Source organism: Chionomys nivalis, chromosome 8, assembly GCF_950005125.1.
Source record: "Chionomys nivalis chromosome 8, mChiNiv1.1, whole genome shotgun sequence".
Lineage (NCBI taxonomy): Eukaryota > Metazoa > Chordata > Mammalia > Rodentia > Cricetidae > Chionomys > Chionomys nivalis.
This window is the reverse complement of record NC_080093.1, coordinates 78,212,214-78,238,071: the sequence shown is the minus strand read 5'-3', so window position 1 is coordinate 78,238,071 and position 25,858 is coordinate 78,212,214. Positions and strand designations below refer to the sequence as shown.

Here is a 25,858-nt window from a genome sequence, read left to right as displayed (position 1 = left end):
CTCTGCCTCTAAAGAGTGCTGGGATTATAGGTGTGCACCACAATTGCCTGGTTTAAATCTTTTAAAACAGAGGCCTAGTGGTATAACTCTGACAGAAAGCCTGCTTATTGGGTAAAGCCTAAGTTCCATTTCTAGCATCCAAAAAAAAAAAAAAAAAAAAAAAAAAACCCCAAAACCAAATCAAACCACCAAAAGGCTACTTAAGGACTGGTGAGAGGGCTCAGCATGTAAAAGTGCTTGCCACCAAGCCCAGGGATCTGAGTTCAATCCCAGGGACCCACATAGGGACAGGACAGACTTCTGCAGGTCGTCTTCTAACTTCCATGGCAGTAACGATGGCTTGTGTTATTAACTCCCCCAACAAAAATATAAAAAATAATAATAAAAACAAAACTGTTATGCTCCCAATAGAAGCCTTCTTTGTTAATGTAGGGATGATGAGGACCAAGTCAGATCACCCAGAATTGGATACTGCCAACTGTGTTTTGGACTCAGGTATGTAACTAAGTCAGTGGTGCCTCAGCTTCCTCATCAATAAAGATGATGCTAACACATTTGTAAGCTTTTTTGGAGGGTTGCAGATGATTATGCATATAAATGCCTCATTTAGTTCCTAGTCTAATGACTAGAAAAAAAGGAACAGTAGTTCCCCTGAGCACGGTCCCCGCTGTTTTGAGGCTGCGCTCCCTGCCCAGTGGTCTGTGCCTCCCCAGCTGTGAAATGAAGAGCAGTCGGGCTCCTTAGGAGCACCCTCCAGCTCCATTTGTTTAAGAGGCAGTGTGTGCTTGAGGTCCCAAGCAAGCCGCCGCTCTGCCCCCTGGTGGTCAGAAGTGCTTATGCTAACAAGTCACCAATAATTCCTTGGGTGCTCCTGGCTTCCTCTGCAGTGTAACTAAAGCAGGTGAGGCCTCCAGCTTCCACAGAGCAGCCTCCCCCCGAAACCCCAACATTTTAGGACCGAAGGCTTGGCACACAGTTTGCACTCTGCTCGCCTTTCAATGATTTTATTAGCATGGTCACAAGTTTGACACCTACAGGTCGCCGTCAACAGAGCTGACGACAACATCGGAAATAAATGAATTACTGAAGTATGGCAAGATTTAAAATGTCAACTTGGAGTGATCGTGCAAGCCCCATGCATTGATGCCTGTGTCCTAACTGCAGGACCCACTCTGCTCATCCTCATCCTCATGGCTCTGTACCCCCAGCGGGTTTGGGGCAGGACCATCCTGCCTTTGCGCAGATCCACATTTTCAAGGGCAACAGTGTCGAGCCTTCCCAGGAGCATGGTGGCCACACCTAGTTTTAGCTTGTGGGGTGAAAATACAACTATTGCTAGTGTGAGCCACAGGAGCCCCAGGGCTTGTGCTAAAAGAATATTCTGATGTCTCTGCGAGAGGTCTCCAGGCAGTTTTGCTATGGTATTTCCTCCCAGGAAATCTAGAAGTGAGGTGTACAGTCTTCTAGCATGCTGTCAGTGATGTAGCTGGACCCAAGATGGGACTCGTAGTACTTCTTTTCATCAAAGGTGTTGACCGTCCAACTAACAACCTGGATTCCTTTAGCTGACCACTTCTTCAAATAGTCCCTGGAGAAAGGGAAATAGCAACTGTATTAGAACGAGCAGTTGTCCCTGGAATTGAGCATGTGAGTATCAGCAGTTCCCAGAGAGCCTCCAGATGCCCTCCTACTGCAGACGGCTGAGAAACAGGCATGCCCTGTGCTCCTAATACAGTCAATGGATACTGGGAACCCGGCATGCCCTGTGCTCCTAATAGTGTGGGGAACCTAGCACACTGTGAGCTTCCTTTACACCATCCCAGCTTCAAACACTTCAGTCACCAATGTCCTTAACACTGGGCCTGACCTGTCTCTTTCCTCTTACACCACACTGCCTGTTTCCTTCTGTATTGCTGAAGCCCGACTCCTTCAGTTCATCAAGAGAACAAGCTCCCCGCATGGCACTTCATGGGCGTTTCCCTCCTCCACTCTGTACCTCAGGGTAAGCAGCAGCACCCTAAGCTTTCCCTCCTCCCTTTCTTCAACTCACAGGCAGAACTTAGTTCACTCCTGGAGTCATGCCTGCATCTTGGTGAACAGAATTCCTGTGAGTGCACTGACCTTCTCCCGTGTCCCTGTTCCAGGTTACAGCAAAGGTTGCAATGAAAAACAGTTGCTGAGATACAAATCAGACACACACCTTCAAACAGCAAGCCTGGGACAGTCACATTCTCTCAGATTCACAGGCCCAAGATGACTCAGGGACTTCCAGGCAGACAAAAGGCCCACAGTCCAAACACCAGAACTGGGTGTTTCTCAAGATGAATGAGCTACCCTGGTGTGCAGCTGAGACACCTTCAATGAAGATGCCAAGTAAGGCATCCTTGGTAAAGCCAGGGACACAAGTGTGAGCCCACCCCTCCGCCATGCCCACTCCTCACATGGTCCCACAGCACTGGCCCTCCCTGACAGCAGCGGGCTACACTGCTTTAACAAGTGACACGGAGAAGCTGGGGTTCAAAGCTGAGCCTAGGCATGTGGGAGGCACTCATCACTCAACTGGATCACCAGCCCTCTTATCCGTTTTCTTTTCAAACAAGTTCTCACTGTAGCCCAGGCTGGCCTTGGACTTGCAATCCTCCCGCTTTGGCCTCCAGGACTTCTGGGATTTCAGGCCTGTGGCACCAGGGTAACAATTACCATCCCATTCCTCCTCTGGGATCCCCACCCCGTCTAGACTAGGTCAGAACACTAACTATTGGCCTTGAAGCTCTTGTCGCCTCTTGTCTTTTGCTACTGTTCTCCATCGTATTTGAGACAGGGTTTCTCAATGAACCTGGAGCTTGGCACTCCAGCTAGACTGGTCCCCAGAATCTGCTGGTGTGGTCCCTGAGCACTGAGGGTACAGATGCATGCCACTGTACTAGCTTTTACATGGGTGCTATCGATCTGATGTCAGGTGCCAGGGCTTCTACAAGAAGCACTTTACCCACTGAGCCATCTTCCCAGCCTCAGCTGTGGTTTTATATTTACTGGACTTACCACTGGGTCGGCATCCCTGCCCTGTTGGACACTGACCTACCGGACATGAGCATGTTTTCCAGGCAGAGAGCATGACTTCACCACTGCACCTCAGCTTCCTTATGCAGCACCTGGCAGCACTGTTGGCAGTAACCAAACGGCTGCCAGGTTGAACGCATGAGCAAGCTGGAAGTCATATGGACCCACAGCTGTAAAACTGCCAAAGGACGGGCTCAGAGATGTCAGCAGGTCAGAGTCTGCAGGAGATGAGCAGAGGGAGGACGGAAGCTGTGAGGCTGAGCCCTGCCCCTGTTGAGTTCTCAAAGGGAGCTGGTCATGAGCAATGCATTCTCACCGTCACTTCTGTTTTGTTTAAATGCTCTAAAAACTGGGCTGGAGAGACGGCTCATTGCAGTGCTTGCCACGCAAAGCCCCCACAACAAAACAGGAAGGGAGTGGATGAAGTGAGCGGTAATGTGTCAGCTCTGCCACACATACTGACAGACACATCAAGAACTTAACAGATGTGCTGTAATTACACATTACAGATGTGATTCAGTTGATGTGCTATAGAAAATTGTAATTCATTGTTTTAAAATAAGTTTTAAAAAGTGCTTGCCATGCAAGCATGAAGACCTGAGTTGGGTCCCAGCACCCACATAAAAGCTGGGAGACATGATAGCCCACCTGTAATCCCAGTGCTTGGAGGTGGAGATAACCCCAAGGAGAAGCTGGCTAGCTGACCAGCTGCATCAGTGAGCTTCAGGCACACACAAGCATATACAAACACCACATATACAAGCAAAAAAAAAAAAAACAAATAAAACTGTAACATTGAGAATATCTAATCGGCCTGCTCTGAACCAGTGAACTACGCCTGGCATCTTCCCACGCTCTTCCAACAGCTACCAGGCACAGGCACTGAGAGTCACAAACAACCCAGTCTGCCCACTGCTCTAACCCCTCCTTCCCAGAAGGAGCACTCGGGACATGTGAGGCCAAGAGACAACGTCCAACTTACGGGGAGACAAAATCCTTCTGCATGAGGAAGGCTGAAATTCCACAAAGGTACCACAAGACATTGTGCATGCTCCAGTCAAGCAAAATGTCCAACACCACAAATATGGACTGCTTCCAAAAGGCACTGTAGCGAGGCTTCCCATCTCCAGTATGGCTCAGGCTCCAAGGCCTGTGAGTTAGGGCTGTTATTACTTTCTGATCCATTTGTCTCATCTGAAAAGGAATTTTGGAAAATAAAATGATCATCTCATAAGTCTACAATTTCTCAGTATTTTAGATTTACCAAATATCCTTTTGATGAGAAGGCCATGGTGCCTAGCCCCATGGCTATTAAGTACATCATCTCTCACAAATCCTTTGAGAAAACAGCACAGATGTAGGTATTCAATATGCAGCGCAATTGTGGCCCTCCTTCTCACAGCTCTACATAGGAACTGCGCTCCTATCAACGTGAGAGAACTGGGCTGGGGGCCCAGCAGCAGAGTGGCCGCACAGGAGGCCCCAGGTTCGGTAGAAACACACCGAGAAGTGAGAGAGAGAACGGCAACGGCAGGGTGAAGGTTTGTTTGCTTGTCTGGGTTTTTGGAGACAGGGTCTTCTGTAGCTCAGGCCGGCCAATCGCACCAATCCTCCTGCCTCAGGCTCCCAAATGCTGTAGTTACAGATGCACACCACCACGCCCAACCTTTAGGGTCAATTTTAATAATGCCATGAAAATAAACTTCTAGTTGAATTAATTGAAGAGCAATTTTAAATTCAGAACTCAATGAGGATGGAGGCACAAGCATTTCAAGATGGACTGGTTAATTTCAACCCTGTTCATGGTAAGACTGAAGAGCTTTGGGGAGGGGAAGGGATGGAGAAGGAAAGAAGAGGGGTTGTGAGGGGATGAGAGAGAGGGCAGAGCAGGAATGGGACAGCCTGGGAGGAGGCTGTGCTCTCAGCCTGGGAGGAGGCTGTGTTCTCAGCGCTACAGGAGAGCATTACACACTCTAAGGGCCTCTGTGACCAAGTAAGCCTGGAAAGCTTGAATCCATGTGTCTGTCAGTCCCATGACTTCATCCTGTGAAGGTCTGGACTGGCAGGCACGGTCCCCCTGCAAACATTTTCAATGTATACTCTGGTGATCATTGTGGAAGGATGCCACAGAACTCATTACTTTGTAAGATAGCAAATAAAGAGAAAGACTAAGTAATTACCTTTTTATAGGGGAACTAAATGATAGATCAGGAATCTCATTTATAGATGAATTCTAGATTCTGAATAAAATATTAACATTTCATAACTTCCTAGTAAACTGACAGACCTGGCCAATGACACCAAGAATCCATGTCAAAGCTGCCACAGCCCAAGAGATGAAGTGTGTCTCCTGATGGGCACACACCTCCCATTAGGACATGACTTTGCTGAGAACAATCAATCCTAACTAAATGAGTTCTTAACTTACTTTACCAGTTTACAGGAGGCAAGGTAGGGGGGAGTCTGTAAAATCTCATGAGTGTACAACCACCACATGGATAAATGAAACAATATAAATGTCAGGACTAGGAACATAGCTCAGTGGCAGAGCATGAGACCCTAGCAGTACACACACACATGCGCACGCTGCACACATGCTCACATGCACACATGTGCATATTCAGATATAAGCATCTGGTTTCTCCAATGAATACATGAGGGGGGGAGGGATATCTTATTTGGGTATTGATGCAAATGAATCTTTTTAAACTATAACCAATTCTTATTTGAAAAAAAATTAAAGGCATTCATGGAACTCCTGAGACACAAAAATTTTTGTTTTTCTAATCTTTGATGACAGTAAGCAAGGGCTTACTGGGGAAGATCAATGGGGCAGAGGAAACAAGCAAGATCATGGCTACAGGGGATTCGTGCAGTAACCATTTTTTTTTTTTTTTTTTTTTTTTTGGTTTTTCGAGACAGGGTTTCTCTGTGGTTTTGGAGCCTGTCCTGGAACTAGCTCTTGTAGACCAGGCTGGTCTCGAACTCACAGAGATCCGCCTGCCTCTGCCTCCCGAGTGCTGGGATTAAAGGCGTGCGCCACCACCGCCCGGCTGCAGTAACCATTTTTTATGTGCATCTGAAACACTACAGAAGAGGGTTTTGTTGTTGTTCGAGACAGAGTTTCATTATACAGCCCAGGCAGACCTCAAACTCAAATCCTCCTGTCTCGTTCTTCCAAATGACAGGATTACAAGTGTATCCCATGGCAAGAGTTGTTTTTAAGGCATATTTACTGTTACTTCAGAAGTAGGGCTGTAGACTCGTGTTCCTTCTGACGATGTTTACTGAGGTGACATGAATGAGCTTGCAATGTGCTTGCCTAAGAGAAAGTGCTCTGAAGAGGGCTGTGAGCAGCAAGCGAGCACCTTGAGAGACTCCCCTGCCATAACAAAGAGCCTCTTGACTGTGCTGCATTCAGTCCAGTGTGACAGGCATCTACCTTATACTCGCAGAGCCCGCTGCTACTACCTCCAGCAACTAACCTACTGTGATATAAGAAGAAAAGTCAGACTTACCTTATAGATGACTTCTGGCAAGAATGAGCAGACCATACTGTTATTGTACAGCTGTGGAAATTCCATGTATATATTCTTTAGAGCAGCAGAAGCCTGTGTAATAGAGATTCATGTAGTTAAAATCTACCAAAACACCATTGTGCCAGCAAGCAGCTATTGCATGGTGAGTGCAAATGCTAGACACTGAATCAAATGTGTGCCAATACTGCATATGGAGATACTGGAAGCAGTGGCCACCTTCCCTGACACTGAGGTACATTTTAAATCCACAGCAGCAGAAGAAAGCAGCCAGGTACTGCTGTAGTACCATCATGTTGAGAGGTTCACCAAGAACCCACTTTGGGGCAGCATGGCAGTTATATAGGCCAGAGGAAGCTAGAAGCAAAACTGCAAACGCCCTTCCTCTGACTGGTTTATCACTAGGAAGGAAGAGTTCTTTCATGCCCTCAGTCTACCTAGCCTAGGAGATGCCTGAGGCTCCCAGCGGGGACTCCATAGGGTGATTTGCTCAGGACAGATGACTGAGAGATCCACCATCCATCATGGAGAATGCAAGGGAAGCAATGGGGGTGAGGGGATGGGAAAGAGCTGGAAGTCTCTCAACTCTCCCCAAGTGGAACCCAAGTCTCTTTCTACAGCAGCCCAGCTAATATAATAGACAAGGGGGAGGTAACAGAGATTCTAAACATCTCTAACCTTCTGAATGAATGTCAGTAGCAGCTAACACAGTAAGAGTCATCAGACACTACAGACATCACCACTGTTGAACACTGCTGATTCTGGAACATGACACACACTCCCCCAAAGTAGAGGGGAGCACAGAAGTTACACTAATGAACTGGGAGAGAAGGTAACTTCTCATAACCCTATATGGTCATTCCATTATTCCCATTTTATCCACAAGGAAAGTGATGCATGTCAAGTTTACCCTGTAGTAATAAATATACAGCTCAGCCAGGGTCTGTCAGAGTCCAAAGCCTGTACCCTTGGTTTCAGGGCTCAACTAAGTCAGGTTTCTCACCAACACCCTGCCCCTGTACTGCCATCTTGGTCAATGAGATCACTGTGTTCTACCAACCTTGGCTGAATACTGTAAGTGCCATCTGGAAACAAGGGGCTGAAGGGTTTTAAACAGCTTCTTCTTAATCCTCCCCCCATCACATTAAAACAAACAAACAAACAAACAAACAAACAAACAAAACCAGACATGAAGAACAGCATTCTGGGTGAAATGTGGGACCCAACAACATGAGCAACAAAGCTTGAAGTGTTCATTAAAGACACATGTGTTGCGACTGTGGGCACAGCTGGGTGTTAAGCACATGTTTAGCATATGTGAGCTCTGTGTTAAATCCTGGGCACCAAATATACAAATAAATATTTAGAAATTCACTTGACCCCCATGTTAGACTTCTCAGTGTTGCTTCCTCCTGTGATGTGACCTGTAAAATCCTCAAGTCTGACCTACTGAAGTAGAAAAGGTTCTTCAGGAATTTTGGCTGGCAGGAAAACCTAAGTATTTTTATACTTATAACCATCAGTTTATTGGAATAATAGTTACAAACATTCTCCTCTTTCCTTAAAAATGGGAGTTTACTGTAATAAAATTCAAGTGTACACTTACGTTCATACTTCTAGTTCTAATAATTGCTTTAAATTATTTCCTGGGATTAAGAATTCTCCAGTGGGGAAGTAGAAAAAGACAAAATATCCTGAGTAAATTGGGAACATGAGAACCTTGGAAGTTGAAGGTAAGGGGAGAGGCAGGGCGGGGAGCAGAGAAAAATGTAGCACTCAATAAAAATTAAAAAAATTTAAAAATTTAAAAAAATAATGTAGGGGCTGGAGAGATAGTTCAGAGGTTAAGAGCACTGGCTGCTCTTCCAGAGGTCCTGAGTTCAATTCTTAGCAACCACATGGTGGTTCACAACCATCTGTAATGGGATCTGGTGTCCTCTTCTGGCAGAACACTGTATACTTAATAAATAAATAAAAATATTTTAAAAAGAAAGAATTCTCCAGTGATGGGCACTAATAACTAGGACTACAGGACAAATACTTTAAAAAGCTGGTTATTAGACAATGACATCAGAACTATGTTTTATCAGTAATTTACAATGCAAGGGTTTTTTTTTTAAAAAATTATTTCATATGCATTGGTGTTTTTGCCTTCATATATGCCTGTGTGAGGGTGTTGGATCCCGCAGAACTGGAGTCACAGACAGCTGCCATGTGGGTGCTGGGAATCGAACCCTGGTCCTCTGGAAGAGCAGTCAGAGCTCTTAACCACTGAGCCATCTCTCCAGCCCCTGCAATATGCTTTTGTGGACACAGCACATGTTGTAAGCTTTTGTTTTTAGGAATTTCATACACATTTGAAGAAAATGCAGCAATCTTCTGAGAAAAGAACAGATGTTCAACTCACTGAGTAACAGCATTGTATGTAATGATGGCACTTGCCAGAGGGACATGCCTGTCCCACAAGCTGCCAGAAGCTCCGAGTACAGCAGTTCCTTTTAAAGGCAGTGCAGGTCCCTGTCCAGCATCCTCAGCCTGTGAGACAGAGGTGAAGAAAAGGGCTGTGCACAAGCCCTCAGCTTTTGTGCAGGGAGCAGCCTGCTGCAGAGGTGCCCTTTACTGTTTATATCACGACACTGTGTAGTTGGAAGACTTGCAGAAGGGCTCCGTAAAAGGAAAGCATTTTCAAAATGTAAAATATAAACTGCATTTTATACTTCCGTTAAGTAAGTATAACATTAAAAAAGGAATAAACCAGAAAATACAAGATCAGCTTTGAAAATGATAAGCCTTACATAAGATATCTCTTTAAAAAAGCAAAGTCCATGGAATGAACTTTACCATATCTGCATGGCCTTTGACATCAAAGAAGATTGTGAGGTTGTGGTTGAGGCACTCTGTAACGGCTTCCTTCAGGGTAGGGATCTTTTCATCAGGGAACTCATTTCTGTAAGAGAGGATAAAGAAATGGCTCACAGTAGAAGTACAGAAAAAGAGCAAGGTTTATTGGTTATTGGTCCTAAGATCATCTAAAAACACAGATATTCACATTTTAATTCATAACAGGAGCAAAATTACAGTTATGAAGTAGCAACAAAAATAATTTTATGGTTGTGGTCACCACAACATGAGGAATTGTATTAAAGGGTCACAGCATTAGGAAGGCTGAGAAAATACATTCTGCTAAAGAAAATGAAGCTTGGGAGCTCACCAAGGCCAGCTGGACTGGACTGAACGAGCATGTGATCAAACCGGACCCTCTGAATGTGGCTGACAATGGGGGCTGACTGAGAAGCCAATGATAATGGCACTAGGATTTGATTCTCCTGCATGTACTGGCTTTTTGGGATCCTAGTCTGTTTGGATACACACCTTCCTAGGCCTGGATGGAGGAGGGGAGGGCCTTGAACTTCCCACAGGGTACGGTTCCCTGCCCTCTCTTAGGACTGGAGGGGGAGAGGGGGTGAGTGGGGGAACGGGAGGGAAATGGGAGGAGGGGAGGAGGTGGAAATTTTGAATGGTATTATTTATAAAGCAAAAATAAAATAAAATGTTTGAATTTTTAAGCAAAAAAAAAGAAAGAAATTGAAGCTTAAGGGGCTGATACTCAAAAAATCAGCTTCCTCTCATAAGGAAGCTTCATCCTACATGGTTTAATCTGTGCCCATTCCAACCTATTACTATCAGATCTTGGCTTGAAAAGGCGCACGGGATAATTTACATGTTACAGGCAATTCCACAGCCATCTGGGCTGATGTCCACTCCATGGAGAGAGGGGGAGGGAACCCTAAGCTTTCTGCTCTCTTGACATACTGCCCTCTTATTTTGTTTTGCTAAGATAAGGTCTTACTATGTAGCCCAGGCTGACTGGAACTTCTGACCTTCGTGCTAAGTAGTGGATTACAGGCACAGGCATCACTACACCCTTTTTTCTAGAGTCAAAACACCTATTTTTCCTGACACACAGTTCTAATCTAAGCCAAGTACTTCATTTGGAGTCAATCATTGGGAAAGCTATCCATTATAATTGTGGAATTAAGAGTAGTTATGTGAGCCGGGCGGTAGTGGCGCATGCCTTTAATCCCAGCACTCAGGAGGCAGAGGCAGGCGGATCTCTGGGAGTTCGAGGCCAGCCTGGTCTACAAGAGCTAGTTCCGGGACAGGCACCAAAGCTACAGAGAAACCCTGTCTCGAAAAACCAAAAAAAAAAAAAAAAAAAGTAGTTATGTGGGGCTAGAGAGATGCCTCAGTGGTTAAGAGCACTGGCTGCTCTTCCAGTGGACCACGGCTTGATTCCTTGCTCCCAACAATCACACGGCAGGTCACAACTGTCTGTAATTCAGGAGGATCTGCTGTCCTCCTCTAGACTCCTTAAGCACTGTACACGCATGGTGCACAGACGCCCATTGCATATCACTCATACACACACACACACACACACACACAAAAACCATCAAAAACCTCTTAAGTAGTTATGTGAAGACATTAAGATGCTACTCTAGGGCTGGAGAGATTGCTCAGTGGTTAACAGCACTGACTGCTCTTCCAGAGAACCTGAGTTCAATTCCCAGGAACCACATAGTGGCTCACGACCATCTATAATGAGATCTGGTGCTCTCTTTTGGCCTGAAGGCATACATGTAGGTAGAACACTGTATATAATAAATAAATCTTTTTTTTTTTTTTTTTTTAAGAAAAAGATGGCACTATAATACTATGCCTTCTTTGCTGATCCCAAATAGGGATACTGACCCGAAGCACCTTTTTTGTTGTGTTAACTTTAAACCTGACCTCGTAAACAACCAAAATCTATTACATTCATTCAATTATTTTGCTTTTTTGAGACAGGGTCTCTGTGTAGCCCTGACTGTCCCGGAACTTATTCTGTAGATCAGTCTGACCTTGAACTCACAGCAATCTGCCTGCTTCTGCCTCCCAAGTGTTGGGATTAAAGGTGTGGGCTACCGCTGCCTGCCTATTACATCTATTTAAGGGTGAGTGTGGCACACATGCCATGGCACGTATGTGGAGGTCAGAGAAAAACTCCTGGAAATTGTTCTCTCCTTCCACCATGATGTAGGTCCTGAGGCTAGAACTTGGGTTGTTAGGCTTGATGGCCAACCGTCTCGAACCTGACATCCTCCTAATGGTTACTAATTTGCCAGCCTTCCCCTCAAATACAGAAAAGCAAAGACTTTCTGGTGACACGAAAAGCAATTTCAGAAAGCGGGCTCTGGATCTTCAGGTTATTGATATTCCTTGCAGCACCAGGATAGTTGGCTTTGACTGACTTTAATTTCTTTTAGGTCTGAGTCATCTTACAGAGGAACAGACCTTCATCACTGGATCAGACAACTGATATTCAAAAAGTACCAGCCCCTGATGAGGGAACTGGCATTACATTAAAAATGAACACATGTTCTTATTATCACAATGAAGACAGGGTGCTAGAGAGATGGCTCAGAAATTAAAAGCAATGACTATTCTTCCAGAGGAACCAAGTTTGAGTCCCACCACCTACATGGCAGCTCCCAGTTATCTTTAACTCCAGTCCTAGGGGACTAACATTCTCTTCTAACCTCTGTAGGCACCAGGCATGCATTTGACAGAGATATACATGCAGGCAAAGCACCCATACACATAAAAGAATAATAATAGAAACATTAAAAAGACAGAAGGGGAGGGATCTAAACAGCCTAATTTCAAAGCACATCATGTGGTGTTTTAATTATCAGGGTGTGGCCAGCTCTCGGTGGAGGGAAGGAAGGAAGGGCTCAGGGTTTCTGGGAGTCAGACATGCTGAGTCAAGGTAATGACTGGTGTGGGCTGCTTATCTTCCAGAGGATTCAGAAGAGAACTCTCCGGAACATCTTCAAAACTAGCTCTGAACATATATTTGTGCACATGTGCGTGCATGTGTATGTGTGCATGTGTGTGCGCACATGTATCCATACATGCATATACAGATGATATGAGAGGACATAATCTAGTTGGAAATCTAAACTCATTTTTTAGTTTTTTTTACAGGATTAAGAGACATGAAGGGCAACCAGAGACAATATGGTATGGTCCATGTTTCTTCGAACTGAAACTGGGATATTCACTCTAATCTTGATTCTTATATGAACTCATCATTGACTCTTGAGTAGATCATTTAACTTTTTCGTCATTGTCTGTAAGGAAGATTAGTGTATGGTAGCTACCTACTGTTTTTAAGTGTAAGTAGTTATCTATACTTGAGTGAACAATTCAGTTTTTCAGTTGTACCAACCACGCCACATCTTACCAACCTTTGTACTGGACCATGTGGGAACAGAGTATTACCACTGATGGGACAGTGTTGCTTTGGAAGTTCACTAGGCTACTTCTACTCCTTACAGTCTACGATTCCTCACAAGTTTGTTGCAAGGATCTGATGAGTTGGTTAACAGTGGAATCATGTCTTGACTAGCTTAAAGAATAAGTTGGTGTATCTGAAGGTAAGAGGACTGACAAGCCATCGCTTCCAGCCTCTGATCCTAATATAAAGGATGGCAGAGATAACTCAATTAGTGACTAGAACTCAGACAGCATCATTATCCTGAGAACACTGCAGAGGCCGGACACCTCCCACTGGGAAAGGGTTAAATGCATCTCTGTTGTTGCTGGTGTGTGCTCACTACGTGGGAGGCCCATTAAGTTTAAATGAACAACTTTTTCTGGAACAGACATACTTAGATGACAGTGTCTGCCTGTGACCACCACAATGGCTGAAGGGCCTGTGTAATGACGCCAGTGACTCACCTGAGTCTGTGATTTGCTGCAGGGTTAAGTTTTCTAACTTGTTCAAATGTCAGATCACATAGTCGGCCAGACCCGTCTGTTGTCCTATCTACCGTGTTATCGTGCATCAAGACAGGAACTCCGTCAGAAGTAAACTCGATGTCCAGCTCCACACCTGTTGCTCCATTCTTAGCTGCCTTAACAAAAACATCCACAAGATTAATGTCAACAGCTACAGATAGCATCTTATATATAAACATGAAAGAAAAGCAACATGGCTGGTGAAGTAAACAGCTGCCTTGCGGGTTTTTGTCCCTTTCCTCTTCTAGGCAGCCCCCACATGAACTTGTTTCCCATGGATGTTAATGTTGTCTCAACTCTCACTCTTCCCACTGCCATAGTAGCAGAAAGAGGAGACTTCTGGCCCCAAGCCTTCTCTGGGTCATGGTGGCTTTGAACATTTTGACTCTGAAATTGAAATCTGAATGAAATTTATGCCCTGGCAATGCTGAAGCATGCATGGGCAGCCCGTATATGGTGGTTCTGTTGAACTTGTTCGTATACTAGGTTTCATGGTCTAAATTGGTGAGGATGACTGAACAGGTCTCTTCCTCAAGAGGGCACCAGATCTCATTACAGATGGTTGTGAGCCACCATGTGGTGGCTGGGAATTGAACTCAGGACCTTCGGAAGAGCAGGCAGTGCTCTTAACCACTGAGTCATCTCTCCAGTCCCTTATACTTAGCAGTAAGGAATAAAATATAGTCATTTTTAAATTTTGTATAAGAATTCACTTGCATTTAGACTGCCCAACACTTTATTTTGCTATACAAGCTTTGTTGTATAAGCTTTAGCCTTTGGGAGCTGTTTCACTCTAGAATGTAGGGTCAGTTGCCATAATGAAATTCAACAGGGATCATCTATTTATGTTGCAGGAAGCCTAGAACATCTTGTAAGCCAATTTACTTAACCACTGCAAACATCACTTCCAAGAGACCTGGCAATTAAGTCAAAGACTAAATTGGCTAGCTGAAAGTAGACATGCAAATGTTTGCTCATTAAGTTTCAAGCTTATGAACGTTTTAGCAGGGATGACAAGCCAAAAATCCAAACACACACACACACACACACAAGAACCATTGTGATATGTCACAGACTAGTTAAAAAGACCAAAAGATTAACTATCAGTGGCAGCTAAGTTGCCAGTTTATGTTCAAGATACAAAGCCCATTACCAAGTCTGGCAACCTTAGTAACAATATACAATATAAAAGGCCATTATCGGGCTGGAGAGATGGCTCAGAGGTTAAGAGCATTGCCTGCTCTTCCAAAGGTCCTGAGTTCAATTCCCAGCAACCACGTGGTGGCTCACAACCATCTGTAATGGGGTCTGGTGCCCTCTTCTGGCCTGCAGGCATACACACAGACCGAATATTGTATACATAATAAATAAATAAATATTAAAAAAAAAAAGGCCATTATCAAGGCCAGGGTTGAGGTAATTTATCAAGAATGTATAAAAACTTAACTTATAAAAAACATTGATATTTTAAAGAAACTGCTGATACATTTAATACTTCATAAATTACATTTGAGGGGAATATATAATATACAAAAACAGTCACCTCAAGTAGTTTTTTCATGGGGCGGGAGCTACTGTGTAAATGTTCTACAATAAGTGTTCTGGGAAGAGTATTTTTCATTTGCTAGCTGGGCTCTTGAATACTGTCTGCAGTGTCCTTACTTGAATATCTAAGACGTATTAAAAACAGAAACGTGGGGAAATAAGGTATCTTTATCAAAAATAATACGAACAGTTGCTTATCTAAAAGCAGGCCGTGGTCAGCAAGTCTATGGACTCTGTTAGATGGGAAAGCTGGTCACTGCCCTGTGATCCCGTTACTCAGTTATTTCACAACTCTGGTATAAACAAAACGAACCAGGCTTGTGTTGAGTTAACCTCGTCATCTCTGAGAAACACCAAGACCAGGGGACAACTGTTTGATCATGTCTGTAGCACTGACTGTGAACCAAGAAGCTGTTAAGCTTAACAAGGTATATTAGAATTTATCTAAAAAGAATTTAGGCCTCATTATAGCTCGGTGGTAGAGTCCTCTGTTTTGCATGTGAGTAACTAATAAAATAAGCACTAACTTAGAAACACACTGATGTGTGCGTCCTTGGCTTCCTCATCACAATGAACACAGGAAATGTTCATTATGATCACAGTTTTTCATCTTGGTTCACTGCAAACATACATAGTATACAGTAAAAAACCTTAACAGACATAACTAAGGAAATGATAAAACATGATGATAAAGTTATAACAGTTACTTTTTTAGGCTTTTCTAGTTTCCAGGAATTACTACGTTTTAAATCTAATAACTTGTTTGATTCTTTTTTTGTTTTGTTTTATTTTTTTGAGACAGGGTTTCTCTGTAGCTTTGGAGTCTGTCCTGGAACTAGCTCTTGTAGATCGGACTGGCCTCGAACTCACAGAGTTCCACCTGTCTCTGCCTCCCTAGTGCTGGGATTAAAGGCGTGCGCCACCACCACCACCCAGCTGACTGGTTGATCCTTACAACAAACGTTATTAATCAAGTACTAGTCGCATCCCCAGTTTTTAGACAAAGATTCAGAAATTTGGGCTGGAGATATGGCTCAGCGGTTAAGAGCACTAGTTGCTTTTCCAGAGGACCTTAGTTCAATTCTCAGCAGCCACTGGTGGCTCACAACCAATAATGGGATCTGCTGCCCTCTTCTGGCAGACAGAGTACTCAACCCTTAAAAAAAATCGCTGTACTCTAAACCACTGCGACTTTACTATTCGTGGCTCTACTGCTGAAGAACCAGCCACTTCAAGGCTGGCACCAGTGACTCTCCCTGTTGTCCCTCACAGGGTGTATGTGCTCAGCACGTGGCGAAGTGCCATGGAGGACATGCACTACTGTGCTAGTGCAGCAAGCACTCCAGATTCACCATGCTTACGCACTCTGTCCCTTTGAGCATGCATTTCAAAGTCAGATTTACCAGTTAAGTTTAAGGTTAGAGGTGTTTCGACTTTACTTCAATATTATTTTCCACCCTGATTCTACATTTATAAGTCTACACAATCTTTTGTTTCACTCATGTGACCATGAAATCCCTTCAGTCCTAATTCCATCTCTGGCTGTGTCATCTAGGCTGAGTTACCATCTATCTAGGTTCAGCTTCCCCATTAAGATGGCATTCCTATCATGTTCCACAGAGTTGTGAGGATGGGAATAAAGTCTGTGATGAGCTTGGAACCCAGCTCAGAGTTTGTATTCCCCACAAGCTATTACAACAACACAAGCTCAGTGAGTCACTCTAAGAAAAGCTTCCGTCTATGCTGGTGACAACGCTTTACAATACTAAAGGTTGCAACATTCCCAAGTTAAAGTTGAAATGTTCCGCAAATCAACATGGGCTAAAATCACAATTCAGTATTCACCACACATTTCTTTCACTATAATACAAACAATATCTTCATTTCTTGATGCTGCACTAGATATTTAATCGTACTTTTCTTCACCACGGTTATTTGGCCACAACACAAATAAATAAGGTGAGACACACAGTATTTTAACAAGAGCACTAACATGAATGAAGGCCACTAATCTGTGTTCTCTCTCTCTCATAGCACTGGGGATCCGGTCCCACAACTTACACATGCCAACACTGGCTTACTCACTTGGCCCTTCATTTTTAAAGACAGGGTCTCACAATGTAGTTTGGGATGGTCTCGAACTCACAATCCTTTGATGTAAGTGGGTCTTCTATCTATCATTGGTTAATTAATAAAGAAAACTGCTTGGCCTGATAGGTCAGAACATAGGTAGGTGGGGAAGACAGAACAGAATGCTGGGAGGAAGAAGGCAGTGAGGCAGATGCCACAGCTCTCCTCTCCGAGATGGATGCAGATTAGAATCTTCCCCGTAAGCCACCACTTCGTGGTGCTACACACATTAATAGAAATGGGTTAATCAAGATGTGAGGATTAGCCAATAAGAGGCTGGAACTAATGGGCCAGGCAGTGTTTAAATGAATACAATTTGTGTGTTGTTATATCAGGGCATAAGCTAGCCAGGTGGCTGGGAGCCAGGTGGCTGGGAGCTGGGCGGCAGGAACGCAGCCCGCTGTTCCTTCTACAATCCTCCTGCCTTGGCTTCTTGAAGACTGTGATTACAGATGTTACCACTACACTTACCAATGTCTAGGTAGTTTATTAAAATCAAAACATAAACAAAAATAAAATCCACAAATCAAAACAAACCCACAAACTCTAAAAACACTCTCTCTCTCTCTCTCTCTCTCTCTCTCTCTCTCTCTCTCTCTCTCTCTCTCTCTCTCTCTTTGAGACAGGGTTTCTCTGTAGCTTTGGAGCCTGTCCTGGAACTCACTTGGTAGACCAAGTGGGCCTCAAAGTCATGGAGATCTACTTGCCTCTGCCTCCAGAGTGCCAGATTAATGGTGTGTGTCACCACACCTGTTTTTTTAATCCATTCATTTCACATTTAACTAGTACTCTTTGCATAATTAGCATATTACCTGCCAGAGACTCCATCAGTCAGAACCTCTCTGTCCCCAGGAGAATGTCTAAGAACACAAATTCTGAGGTGCAAACATGCAAAGGGAAGGACAGAACAAAAACAAACAAATCTGGTGGAAATGCTCTGTGTGTGTGCGTTTTGTTTGTTCCTGACTATTCTGAAACTAGCTCTGTAGACCAGGCTGACCTCAAACTCAGAGATCCTCCTGCCTCTGCTGGGATTAAAGGCGTGCACCACCACCACCCAGCAGGAAATACTGTCAATAGGGCGTACACAATTGTCCTCTGCAGTTTGCATCTGGCAGCTAAATACAGTCATGGCCCACAATGACCTGCTCTTCTTGCAGGCTGACCTGCCACATTTCATTTCCTCTTCAGACCAGGAATCCAGCTGGTACAATGTAAGAGTCATTGTGACTGCATGTAAGACATGCTCATTGGTACAGAGAATTCCGCCCTGCTTCCTTAGGACACTACAGGATGAGCACTGGATTCACATCACACATATACTTCCTCATTCATTTAATGCGATCAACCCAGGCAAACATCACATTGTCAACAAACGCTTAGGAACTTTCTGCGCTCAGTTAACTGAGTATTCTTTAAGGCAATTTACATCAAGGTAAGTGGAACTGGAGCCAATGGCCATTGGTGTTTTTGCTCTTCTCCTGACAACGTGCATAGTCACACCCTCCACCGACTCAAAGGCTGTCCTTCCACTGTACCTTCCTCTGATTTAGGTTTTTCATCTTCGTTCTGGGATGGCACTCTAGATGGTACCAAGCTGTTTTTAGATCCCCAGGAAATAGCCCACCCACGGCAATTCACTAGGCTTTGTGTGCATTAGTCCAGACTCCACATCACCTATTTCGTAGATGCCATTATTCTTTTCATTTTACAAACAGAGAAACTGAGATTAGGACTGACGCTAGGGTGCTCCACGTGCTCAGTAGAGAGTACTGGATTATGAGCAAGTTCCTTAAGATGAACAAAAGACATAGAAAACCTGCATTCAAACATCCTGGAAAATATTTTAATCTATGCTAAAGAGCATCAAGTCTTCCCATCAGAGGCATTATTCTAGAACAGCAGTTCTCAATCTGTGGGTCGTGACCCTTGGGGAGGAGGTCAAATGACACTTTCACAGGCCTCTGCTAAGATCATCGGAAAAAACAGAGATTTACATTGCTATTCATAACAGTAGCAAAATTATAGTTATAGAATAGCAATGAAAATAATTTTATGGCTGGGGACACCAAAACTTGAGGAACTGTATTAAGGGGTCACAGCATTAGGAAAGTTGAGAACTTCTATTTTAGAAGGCGCTGGGTGTGTTGGAGTCACAGTTTTCCCAACTAATCTGTCTTGAAGATATGAGACCAGATGTACAGCTGTCTAAAATGTCAGGTGTGGTGATTCACGCCTTTACTCTCAACACTAGGGAGATGAGGCAGAAGACATAGGTGAGTTCAAGACCGCCAGTTCCCAGGCAGCCAAAGCTACAGAGACCACATCTCAAAAAGAAACAAAATAAAACAAAACCAAAAAAGAATAAAAGCTGTAGTATTTGCATATACTCCAGGAATGTCCTCCTACAGCCCTCAAGTCACCTCTCAGAGTTCTTACGCCCAAAGCAAACTTTATGTAAGTGGCTAAACTGTGCCAACACTCCATACACTTTTATGGCTATTTTTGATCCACAATTAAATCCATAGATACAAAGCCAATACGTATGAATGAAATTCACTGAAATGCTCTTGCCATGCAAGCTGTCATTAACACGAAAACAAGACTTGCAAGGGCAGGGGGGACAGCAAAATTCTCTGGGGTGCCTTGTAGAAAGGGAGACAAATATTGACCAGGAGTCCAGCTGCTAGTGTTGACCATGAAGGTGTGTTTGGAGAGATAAGGATAGTACCCAAGTAAAGTAGTAGAGAACAACAACAAAAAAAAGTACACCCTGTGATAAGAGCAATTTGAACTAATCTCGCCTCACCAGGTAGTGGTGGCACAAGCCTTTAATACCAGAACTCAGGAGGCTGAGACAGGTGGATCTTAGTTCAAGGCCAGCCTGCTCTATGGCGCGAGTTCCAGGACAGCCAGGGCTACACAAAGAAACCCTGTCTGGAAACACTCATTTACTCAGAACCTATTTGGCCCAGTTCACGGTTCATGTCTTATTTCATCCACACGCTGAATTTTGTTCTGCTTATCGAAGCCAGGACCATAAATAAACCTGCTGTGGTCCTTACCACTCCAACATCAGCCTCACCTCGGGACCTTTGCACTTGCCATTAGCAATTCCTGGAACACTTCCCACTGATCCCAAGGTTCCTTGTAATTTTAGTTCCAGTCCACACATCTCTAGTCCACAGAAGACTACTACTCTGTGGCAAATCCTCCCATCCACTCCTTTACTTCTGCAACACAACGGCATCATTCCCAAACCCTTTAAAAGTATGCTATTATCTCTCTCAACTCCGACGGAAGCCGTGCCAAAGGAGCTTTACCTGGTTCGCGACTGTCACCCCAGGGTCTGGCACAAACCAAGTCTACAAGTACCTGCGGAACTCTAGAAATAGCAGCAGTGGGGAGGGCTGCGGGGCCGGGCTGCGGAGGAGAAGGGCCAGCGGCGAAGCAGGCCTAAGGCGTGCGGGGCTCACCTGTCGGATGGCCGCCAGCGTGTTCTCGGGCGCGTCATGGCTGCCGCCGCGGTGGGCGATGACGGACACGCGGCCACGGGGCTTGAGCACCTGCAGGGCCCGGCGGGACGGCACCGGCTCGAAGCTGACGAGCCGCAGCAGGATGTAGAGGCTGCCGGTGAGCACGCAGGCGTTGAAGGGGCTGCGCGTCACCACCAGCAGCAGCACCAGCACGAAGGAGAAGGGGCCCAGGAGGCCGCCCTGGTCCTCCCACAGCCACATGCCGGCGCCTGCACCGGCACGGACCGGAGCCCCGGACCTGCCGGGCGACACGGAGACGCCGAGGTACTGGCCACAGCCGGAACCCTCCGCTGGGAGCAGCGCTGTACAATGGCGGCGGCGGACCCATCTCGCGAAAGAGCCCGCCTCCCAGCCAATCAGAGTCCCGGAGCTCAGGCGTTGGGGGCGGAGCCGCTGTCATGGCAACAGGGGCAGGCCCGGGCCCCAGGCCGGGGTTCCAAGGCCTCTTAGGGTTTCGGGAGGTAAGGTCAGGACTTCAGCCCTGACCTTCAGACTCAATAAAGGAGGGAGAGACTGCCAAGGTTCCTTCGTGATCTTGTATCTGACCTCGAAGAAACAGGACCGCTTAGCCTGTTTATTTAAGATGTGCCTGCTAAACACTGGCTTTAGGCGCTGGCGTTTCGGGAGTTCTTCTGTGTCAGAGCCTGAGCCCTGGCATCTGCAAAAAAGCCAATAAAATAGTAAAAAACAGAGAAACAGTCACACGGGAAAAAAGTCCAGTGACACACACCACTCCCAAGTCCATTTTCAGGATTCTGACGTGACATTTAGGTCTAAACAGAGGGCAACAGGTGTGTCTAGCTAAGAAGTTCCGCCCATCACGGTCCCGCTTAGTTCCAGTCTATCCTGAAAGACTGTCTGACAACTCTGTGTGAACAAGTTTCTCTTCAGGTTGACACGGGCTCTAAGCCTTTTCCTTCCTTCAAGATGAGACTCCTGGGGAAATTCCAATTTCCTGGGGTCAATGCCTCCAAATGATATCAAGAAGGAAGACTCGCAAGTCTCTCTGGAATATCTTCATTCCTACGAGGACTGTTTCACTAGGGCACACAAGGTTGTGCTCTTAGTGGGATTTCCTTCCCCTAGGGGAAGTAGTAATGAGCATGATTTAAAAAAAAAAAAAAAAAAAAACAGACAAGAAAAATTAAGGGGAAGTGGGAAGGGAAAACCCCCTACCAGAAGAAACTTAGATTAGAGTCAAGATACTTTAAGCATCACATATAGGCCACATTCCTTTTATATAGGAATATGTATTTGAGCATTCAGGTCAGAATGCAGAATGTTCAAATAGCAACAAATCTTCAGTAAGGTCGAATAATATAAGGCCTTTTTCCTTTTTAGTTGCAAAACTATAGTTTGCTAGGACCCCAAAATGCATTAACCTCCTTATGCAACCTTTATGACTCATGGTTTTATCTTATGGATTGTGGTTCTTCCTAGGTTGTCCCCAGAACCACTCTAATCTCATTTATTGAAGAAAAAATAGATAGGAAAAAATTAAAGAGCTACCTAAGTTGCTGCTGCTAAGACACAGCGAACTCTTTCATATTGAGTCAAGAACCCTGTCTGTCTTTATCTGACATCTGGACAGAGCCAAGCGGCAGCATGGCACTGTGTCTTTGGCTCATACCCCCACTCCCCAGTGCCGTTCCCAATAGTTCAGCTGACACCTAAACCCTTGGCTGTGCCCCAGGTGAGGCTTATGCGGGCAAGCACTATATACACATCCTATTCTTACCTTGGCCTACTTGAGACAGGCATTGTATCAGAAGGCTGATTTCTGTTGACTTTGGAAGGCTTTCCAGGCACATCAGACTATAAACCTGGAAAGAATTTGGATGATCTCCTATTTTATTGATGAAGAAACTAAGGAGGAATAAAGGAGCAAGCAACTGTGGTACAAAACAAAAACAGACCAAAACCCAAACCACACCGTGACCTCTTTCAGGAGCCAGATCTGAGTGATCATGGTCCAGGAATGTGTATTTAGGTCTCCCCAAACACCGTGTTCCAATCTGCAAGCAGTTTCATGTTTTTTGTTTTTGTTTTGTTTTTGAGACAAGGTCTCACTATGAACCTTGACTAGCCTGGAACTTTTTATGTAGATTAGGCTGGTATCAAACTCATAGAGATCTGCCTGCCTCTGCCTACAGAGCACTGGGTTTAAAGGTGTGTGCCACTAAGCCTTGCAGAATTTTACAGTAACAGAACAAAGAAAAATATAGATGAAGGCATTTTTGTCCAGGGCATGGCAGCACAAGCCTTAAATCCTAACAGAGCCAAACTTACCTCTTATTCATGGCCAGCCAGGGCTACACAGTGAGACCCTTTCCAAAAACAAACAAACAAACAAACAAACAAATAACAACAAAGGCATTTAAAAATACTCTGGTGGGGGCTGGAGATGGCTCAGAGGTTAAGAGCATTGCCTGCTCTTCCAAAGGTCTTGAGTTCAATTCCCGGCAACCACATGGTGGCTCACAACCATCTGTAATGAGGTCTGGTGCCTTCTTCTGGCCTGCAGGCATACACACAGAATATTATATACATAGTAAATAAATAAATATTTAAAAAAATACTCTGGTGGAAACATTAATTGGTCATTTAGAGCGGACAGAGGAAGCTTATGTGTAGGCCTCAGACGTTAGCTCTATTAGCGTTCTTAGATAGGGTTTTGCTAAGTTAATACATTCTAAAGGGGTTTTTTTGTTTATTTGTTTTTTAATCTGTTTATCAGGATGTTAGATCTGACACAGAAATTAGCAAGGAATGACTCTTTAGGGAACAGGGCATGGTGGTGAACACCTTTAATTCTAGTACTCAGGAGGCATAGGCAGGTGGATCTCTATGAGTTTGAGGTCAGCCTGGTCTACAAAGTGATTTCCAGGACAGCCAAGACTGTTCACAGAGAAACCTTGTCTTGAAAAAACAGACTAAACAAAACAAAAAAGAGAAACTGTAGCAAGCTTTCTTGTCAGATTATCTTTGGAACACTAGTCCCCAAATAACATCATGGAGATTTGGAAAATTATGAGTTATGAAAGCTTGGCCTTTGCTTAGGCTTGTCCCCAGCTAGCTCTTATAACTTAGATTAGGCTGCATCTATTAATCTACATTCTGGATGTGGCTTGCTTACTTCTACTCAGTACAATATGTCAGACCTCTTCAGTGGTTTCCTGGCATCTCCCTGCTTCTCTCCTTCCCAGAGTTCCCTCTCTCCCCGGAAATCTCACCTATTCTCTCCTGCCTAGATATTGGCCATTCAGCTCTTTATTAAACACAGTGACCCATCTTCACACAGTGTAAACAGATATACTGCCACAGAAACTGTCATTCTCCTTATTAGTCAATCATCTTAAGCAGATAGTGTCTTCCTAAGAATTCTCCTCGACATGAGTGGACTGGCGATGGGTGGATTCTCATGCCCTTAATTCATACAGTGTAAAAGTAAAAATGTGTCTTCTTCCCACCTTTGACTATGAGTAGAAATATATCTGCCTTTATCATTTATCCTCTTCCCTTATATCACAGGTACAAAACATACTGGGTTCAGGACACCCATGAAATCTCGAAAGATTACTTGAACTGTGGTGGTGTGAACCTTTAATCCCAGCACTCAGGAGGCAGAGGTAGGTGAATCTCTGTGTGTTCAAGGCCAGCCTGGTCTACAGAGTGAATTCCAGGCCAGCCTGGGCTGGATAGAGAGATCCTGTCTCAAAAACAAGCGAACAAACAAACAAAAAAAAGTAAAAAGAAATCTCCAAAAATGATTTATTCGGGCTGGAGAGATGGCTCAGTGGTTAAGAGCACTGGCTGTTCTTCCACAGGTCGTGAGTTCAATTCCCAGCAACCACATGGTGGGTCACAACCATCTGTAATGAGATCTGGCACCCTCTTCTGGTGTGTCAGCATACATGGAGGCAGAATGTTGTATACATAATAAATATTTAAAAAAATGATTTATTCGTATTTTAATTCTCTCTCTATGTGTGCGTGCGTGCATGCATGTGCAGATGTATGTGCCTGCATGTGGAGGTCACAGGACAGCATTGGGTGTTGGTTGTCAGGCACCTTTTGTTGGCAATGGAGTCTCCCACCAGACTGGCTGACTAGTGAATCCCAGGTATTCACCTGTCTCCGCCTCTCCAGCACAAAGATTACTATTGTGTGCACTGAAACCCAGTTTTTTAAAATGGATTTTAGCAACCAAGTCCATTTTTATCTCCCAGGACTGATCTATATTTATACGGGAAAAAACTTCTTAAGACAGAAGGAAGAGATTTCTTTAAAAGAGATTTCATCTCCAGCTTGAAATGGTAGCTCATGCCTATAACCCCAGCCCATGGGAGGCAGTAACAAGAGGATCCCAGGAATTCCAGGTCTATGTTTAAAAATTCATTGTCCTAAATTACTTTATCTTATATATACTCCATTTCAGGGCTCATTCTCTTCTATGCTATGGGATCCTCTTGTCTCTGTCAACAGTGCTCTCATGCCCCTTCTTTCACGCCATTCCCTTCTTCTAGAGGAACTGCCTCTATTCAAAGCTTTTGCCCGAGAGCTCATGTTTATTTCTATGACATTAGGACAGATGTTTCCTTGTGTCCTCTATCATTTCGGCTGCTCCTCTGCCTCCAGTTCTTACTCAACCTGCTTTTCTTTTTCTATTTTTTAAATCTTTGGCATGAGTGTAAGCGTGTGTACACCTATATAGGGAGACCAGAGATGGACATCTGGTATCTTTCTCAATCAGTTTCCTCCCTGCTTTTGAGGCGGGGTCTTCTATCGAAACAGGAGCTAGCATGGCTGGCCAGCCAGCTCCAGTGAGTTCCTGTTTCCCTATTCCTAGAACTGAAAATTACAATTTCCAGCCAGGGCTCAGAGCTTTTTTAGGGGCGTGCTCAGTCTCTGAACTCAGGTTCTCGTGCTCTTGTGTGGCACACGCTTTACTGACTGAGCTGCCTTTCCAGTCCACCCTTTCCTCCTACTAAAGATTCTAATAATGTGGGCCCAGCCTGACCACATGGAGCCCAACCCACACAGCTGCCATGGCAGACAGCACAGGGTTCCAGGAAAAGCTAAGCCGACACCACCCAGGGAGGACCAACATCTAAAAGGAAGTACCTGATTTCCAAACATTTGGTAAGATTAGGTAAAATCACCAGACTCCCTGAGCTCAGGACCCACCTATTCCCCCTTTGCCAAGAC

At 44.6% G+C, this 25,858-nt stretch overlaps 1 protein-coding gene across 1 annotated transcript; it reads right to left on the bottom strand.

The window, feature by feature from the left end:
* Positions 1-988: 988 nt before the first annotated feature.
* Gde1 (glycerophosphodiester phosphodiesterase 1) lies at positions 989-20,968 on the bottom strand. Its single transcript, XM_057778167.1, has 6 exons — positions 20,591-20,968; positions 13,380-13,555; positions 9,438-9,543; positions 6,579-6,671; positions 4,043-4,254; positions 989-1,588 (listed from the first exon to the last, which is right to left on the bottom strand). Exons 1-6 carry the CDS (start codon positions 20,849-20,851, stop codon positions 1,441-1,443), a joined length of 996 nt encoding a protein of 331 aa, XP_057634150.1. The 5' UTR covers positions 20,852-20,968; the 3' UTR covers positions 989-1,440.
* Positions 20,969-25,858: the final 4,890 nt, after the last annotated feature.

What these genes read in the sequence shown, in the direction of transcription:
- Gde1 (XM_057778167.1), bottom strand. Translation starts at nt 20,851, where the DNA reads ATGTGGCTGTGGGAGGACCAGGGCGGCCTCCTGGGCCCCTTCTCCTTC. An exon ending in CGCTGGCGGCCATCCGACAG is followed by an intron (nt 13,556 to 20,590) that starts GTGAGCCCCGCA and finishes GTTTTTGTTAAG; the next exon opens with GCAGCTAAGAATGGAGCAAC. An exon ending in GCAGCAAATCACAGACTCAG is followed by an intron (nt 9,544 to 13,379) that starts GTGAGTCACTGG and finishes CCTCTCTTACAG; the next exon opens with AAATGAGTTCCCTGATGAAA.